Below are 6,218 nucleotides of genomic sequence, written 5' to 3'. Positions count from 1 at the left end.
AAGGTCACCGGCCCTCTGGGGTGGATCACGGTTGAATCTCCATCTCTTTACAGGAACACCAGGAATCTTTCTAGTTTCATTGTGTAAATATTGGAACAATCCTTCTTTCTTCAGAGAGATAGTATGAAAATTGAATAAAAACTACTTTGGAAAACAGTTGTCACTGTTCCTGACATAGGGCAGACAGACAAAAACAAGTGGCTTGATTTTTCAGTACTTATTTATATAAGGATGAAAAAGAGTATTTAAAACCCATGCAGAGTCCCATTCATGATAAAAACTCTCAACAAAATGGATATAGAGGGCAAGTATCTCAACCTAATAAAGGCCATATACAACAAACCCACAGGCAACATCATACTTAACAGTGAGAAGCTGAAAGCTTTTCCTCTAAGATCAGTAATAAGACAGGGATGCCCACTCTCCCCACGCTTACTCAACGTAGTACTGGAGGTCCTCACCATGTCAATCAGATAACACAAAGAATTAAAAGGCATCCAGATTGGTCAGGAAGAGGTCAAACTGTCCCTGTTTACAGATGACATGATGTTGTACATAAAAAGCCCTAAAGAACCCACACCAAAACTACTAGAACTAATATCTGAATTCAGCAAAGCTGCAGGATACAAAATTAATACACAGAAATCTGTTGCATTCCTAGACGCTAATGATGAACTAGCAGAAAGAGAAATCAGGAAAACAATTCCATTCACAATTGCATCACAAACCCATGCGGCAGCCTCATCCCTGCCGAGATGTTGCTCCCTTTCCCTGACTCTGACTCTCACTACTCTTTTCTCTCCACATCTCTCCTGCCTTCGTCACTACGTTTCTGACTCCCATGGCAGGCATTCCACCTTCAGTTCACATGTCACTAAAGTAGAAGGTGAATCTGAGTGCTCATTTTCAAACTTTGCTCAGCAGAGGAAGCTGCCGGGTTGCTGGGGGAGGAACGAGGCACAGTAGGAGGTTGAATGGCAGGTCCCTCTCTCTACACTCAACCTGTTTTCCACTTTGTACATGAGTTCCTAATATTCAAGAATAGCAGAGCTTCTTGTTTTTCTGTTTACTGCTTTTTTTTTAAATTCAGTATGGCTCAAGATAATTTCTAAAGTAAATTCCATGATTTTATAAGAGACTCAGACAACACCTTTACCCCCGTGGCCAATTCTTGCCCCATTAGGAAGTAAATTATTATTTCTAACCGCCAGCTCGCTGCCTGGTAGGATCATTCTCCCCTCCATAGAGTTAGCTTTTCTCACAAGATCACCCCGGATCTCTAAATTCCACCTTGAAAAGCTTTCTGTCCATGGCTTCTGACTTCTATCTGAAACTTACACAAATTGTAATTGTAGTCTCCTTTTTGCCAACATTCTTGTCCACGTTCCTGATCTCTGTCCGGGAATCCTATATTGGCATGAGCCCCACCGTCCGCTTCCGTCTGTCTTCTTTCTCTCAGTATTGCACTAAGTCTTCGGCTCAACACCATATGCACTGTGTCCCTGGGTTTTTTTCCCCCATCTTTGTGGCATTTCTTCCTCATTAGACTGAGATGGAACCGAAGACATTATTCTTTTCTCTCTGTGTTCCAACTCTGATAACCCCAGGACTATGTCTTCTTGAGTGGGTATCCGCATCATGTTTGGCAAATGATCTGATTGATTCTTTGTTGGTATTTACTTTTGCTCTAAACAGATGACTGCCTAACCAGACAGCTAATTCCTATAGTTATCAAGAAGTTGGGCTATCACGATAGAGATTGTCAAGGTTCCTTCAAAATAGCCCTGATCCTGCTGCTGACCCTCTTTACTGCCTCCTTCACCTCCTTGTTGCGAAGGGTATAGATGATGGGATTGAAGAAAGGTGTAAGAAGGGCATACACCAAGGCAATCCTCTTGTCTGTGCCCTCAGGGCGACTCCCAGCTGGCCCTACATAAACTGTGAAGGCCGAAGCATAAAACAGAGCCACTACAGTCATGTGGGAGGAGCAGGTGGAGAAGGCCTTGGCACGGCTGGCAGCTGAGGGCAGCTTCAGCACAGCCCTCAGGATACCCCCATACAGTCCTGAAATGAGCACAAAGTTGCACAGGGTGGCCACACCTATCACTGCCCCATGGACACAAGCATGCCAGCCTGTGTCCACACATGCCAACCGCATTAGGGGTGCCAGGTCACAAAAGTAATGGTCCACCTCTTTCAAACAGAAGGGCAGTGTGGCAGTGAGGCTGGCTGGCAGAAGGGCAGCTGAGAAGCCAGTCCCCCAAGCAGCCCCCACTAGCCGTAGCTGCACCTTTCTGCCCATGAGTGAATAGTAGCGGAGAGGCCGGCAGATGGCAAGGTAGCGGTCCAGCGCCATGACACCCAACAGGCAGCACTCGGTCATGCCCAAGGAGTGGAAGACATACAGCTGGGCGAAGCACGTGGCTGCCGAGATGGGGGAACGCCCTCGGAGCAAGGTATGCAGCAGCGTGGGCGCTGTGGTGCTGACGTAGCAGAGTTCCAGGAAGGAGAGGACACTGATGAAGAAGTACATGGGCGTGGACAGGCCAGAATCTGCCTGGACCAGGACGATGATGGACACGTTCCCTGCCAGGGTGAGGAGGTAGATGCACAGGGTCCCCAGGAACGCGAGAGGTCGCAGGGTCCCAGGGGTCGTGAAACCAGCGAGGATGAAACTCTGGGTCCATGTGTGGTTGTCATGATCCATGATTTCTGGAAATGAAGGGTGAAGACAGAAGATTAACTACTGCATGATTCTCCCACTATTCAGAAAATTTTCCTAGTGCCAAAAACACGAAATGCAAGCACCTGAAAGGACTTGACAGTAGCTAACCAATGCTTCTCACTGTGCAATGGCAGAATTGCAGTCCTGCAGGCCCACTTGTTGGGCCCATAGCACAGACTCTGCTGCTGATGGGACTGGAACTAGAATCCAAGGCTCCTGATCCCCATTCAATCCATTTCTATTACAATAACTGTGTTCTAGAGACTCAGAAAACTGGATTTCTCCCTTACTCCACCACCAGGCAAAAGGAGAGAAAGAAAAAGTCCTACCTCTATCCTTTCTATAGTTTCCAATGATAAAATTACCAGCAATGTTGGGTTACAGCAAAGGGATGTAAATCATTCCCTGAGAGTGATGCTGAGGCCTCTTTCAGGGGCTCCACTCTGGAGTTTACAGACTCTTCTCTTAAGGACTAGATGAAGATATAAGAAATGGAATAAATGCAGGTGTTCTGAGAGCAGTCCCTGAGATCTGAGGTCCTTGGTGCCAGATGATACACTCAGAGGATCGTGATGCCTTTTGAAAGATAATCTCCAAGGAGACGTGCAGCTAGAGTTCTCAAGGAGAAAAACCATTAGGGCAAAGCCCCAGACAGGAAGCCCTGTAACATTTTTTTTTTAAAGCCTTCTACAAAGTCAGATATTTGGCCTTGTAAAGTTGCTCTGTCATGAACTGTCAATGCACATTGGGCTGAGCAATTGCTCGTGTACACTTAACTTCTCCAAAATAAAAAATGGTTTAAACATATGTTTTCTAAAATTTACAGCAGATAATTTATGGTTCCCTAAAGTCACTGAAAAAAACAATTCATGGGTTGTGGGGGGCATCAATGCACTGTCGCTAGAGGTTTCCTCCTACATCCTGATAGACTTCATGTAAGAAAGGTCAAAGCCCTCCCTTAGTCCTCTTCATCAGCTTCTCTCCCCTCTGCTGCCCCGTCTCCCCATTACCTGACTGTTTTGATGACATGAGGACTTGTGGCGGCCTCCTCAGCATCCTTCTACCTCAAGACACTTTTTTACTTATATCTCATGTTGCTGATGTCAGCCTCCCAGGGCTCCCTGCTGGTGTCCCCTGGGGCTCTGGGATGTGACTAGCTCTCAGTAAGGCTTCCTCAAGGGCAGGAAGTTGGACACAGAAAAGTGGCAGATCAGCTCTATTTCTCTAATGACTTTTCTCAACCCTGCAACCCTGCGTGTTGGGCTCTGGCGTACCATCTCAGCAACGCCACCTCCTGTGGGTCACTAGGACTTTTTGCAAGTCAATTATAGCTTTCTATGGGGAGAGACTACCCAGCTTGCACAATCTTGTGCACACAGGGAGAGTAATACCTTGAACCCCCAGACACGAGCGTCATCTTTTGAAAATTGCTTTGCAAGGAGACTTAATCAGCTTCATTTCCATGCAACTCCAATAAGAAGAGCTGAATGACCCAAGAGGAGTAAATTATCAATTTCCCACTACTAATCTTAATAGCATATGAGGAAGATCAGGTCCATCACTTCTACTTCAGCTCTCTTCATCTCCATGTGACAACTGCCTTCACCGTGTCTACTATCATCTACTCATTGCTTCAGTCATTGAATATCTACTATATGCCAAGCACTGCTCAAAACCACCACAACCCCTGTACTGCTACCATCATTTATACCACCACTACTGTTATTTTTACATGGAACATCCACATGATGCTTGTAAGATAAATCCTAGCCGAAATAAGCAGGCGAAGAGAGGCAACAAAGCGCCAGGTAGTTTATTTGAACGCAAATACCTGGGCAAGATTTCCCCAGTCTATAGAAATGGAGGCTGGGGAATTCGCACATAAGTAGATAGGCAGTGAGTTTTTAAAGAAGGTAGGGGGAGGCAGAGCTTAGATTTACAGCGGCGCGAGGATTGGCTCGCCCGAGGCACATTTTTCAGGTTGGGAAGGGGCAACAGCCGGGGACTTTGACACGTCATCAGTGTCCGATGTGCTTGCTCCTCCCATCAGTGCCCCCAGCCTTACAATGCTTATCCAGTTTTCCATCATCACTTTCATTTTTATTACCATCAGCATCATCTTTATAAAGGTCCTGCAGTCAGCATATGAAGTCTGACCTCTACTGAGCACTGGGAATATGCATATACTGGATGGATATAAAGGCCATATAAATAATAGATTGAAAACATGAACCCACTGGAGAGTCATAGATTTGCATTGTTTGTAGATCCTTTCCCATCCTTGCACCTAGATTCCATTTCATCAGAAACATTTGACCTTTCTTGAGAATGGACTTTTGCAAAGGCCATTTGGCAAAATTGTTGCATTTTCCATGGTCCCAAACACCAAGATACCCCCAACTTGGAGTCTTACTTATGTATCTACAAGACAGATTCAGAGACAGACTTCTCCCATGTTTTGTAATGTCCAATTGTGTATCATCCTCGCTGGAATAAAATAGTATATTATAATAGCTGTGTGTTTGCATTCAGAAAGCAGTCGAGGTGACAAAAATATGTATTTATAAGAAGCTTATCCACAAACTCAAACCTATGCAAAAATATATGCTAAAGACTTAGCATTGTATATGAATAAGGAGAGAGGTGTTTGATTTAAAAGTCACCTAAAGAGAGAAAGAAGTTGGAGTGTTCCACGCTTAGGCTTTGCTTAATAAAGCTGTTTATTTTCTTCTTATGTCATCTCCCACTAGGAGAACATGCTCACTTAATATTAATTCTGTATTAAAAATGGAAGAAGAGAAAAAAATAAGGCCTGATACCTCCATCAAGAAATTCATTCTTTAGCAAAAGAGACAACTAAGAATTTCTGTTAGTGTTAAGTGAAGAAGGTAGGATTTCATAAGTGTCAGTGTTTTACAGTATGATTGTCAATTGTAGAAAGCCTATGCTACAGGAAATGATTACAAAGAACAGATGAATAATTGTTTAAAAATAATTTTAAGTGATTTTTTATTTTTATTCACCTAAATAGTGCATTTATAGACATATATTGAGATATAATAGTGTTTTTTAAGAATAAATGATATCTACAGGTTAAAAAAGGTGCTATCAAAAGCAGCTTAGATAATATGAGGAGGGGGAAGTCACAGTGATTCCGCTATTAATGCATTAAACATATCTGTCAAATTGTTTATATTTCCCATATCACCTACTAGGGAAATTATGATGCATAAAACATAATCCCTTTCCTAAAGATGCTGAATTTGGAGTGAGTATTTTTCCTTTTATCTTTATCAGACTGTGAGGTGAAGATCATTGCAGCTTTTGTTGTTTTTTATGTGTGCGTGTTTTTTTCATGAGAAAAACAGGTGCTCAAAGAGAGAGTACGTTTTTTACTGAGAATTGTATAATGAAAGTGGCAAAACTGGGATTTGGACCAACACCTTGTTCATTCTGTTCTGGGTGCCCAGATCTTACCTACCGGGGCCTAGTT

At 43.6% G+C, this 6,218-nt stretch overlaps 1 protein-coding gene across 1 annotated transcript; it reads right to left on the bottom strand.

Annotated features, from left to right (window-relative positions):
• Positions 1-1,762: 1,762 nt before the first annotated feature.
• LOC118930886 (olfactory receptor 10C1-like) lies at positions 1,763-2,707 on the bottom strand. Its single transcript, XM_036922914.2, has one exon. The coding sequence runs from the start codon at positions 2,705-2,707 to the stop codon at positions 1,763-1,765; it is 945 nt and encodes a 314-aa protein (XP_036778809.2).
• Between the last annotated feature and the right edge of the window lie 3,511 nt (positions 2,708-6,218).

Source organism: Manis pentadactyla, chromosome 19 (genome assembly GCF_030020395.1).
Source record: "Manis pentadactyla isolate mManPen7 chromosome 19, mManPen7.hap1, whole genome shotgun sequence".
Lineage (NCBI taxonomy): Eukaryota > Metazoa > Chordata > Mammalia > Pholidota > Manidae > Manis > Manis pentadactyla.
Note: the sequence above shows the minus strand (reverse complement) of the source record. Positions and strands in the feature narration are given on the sequence as shown.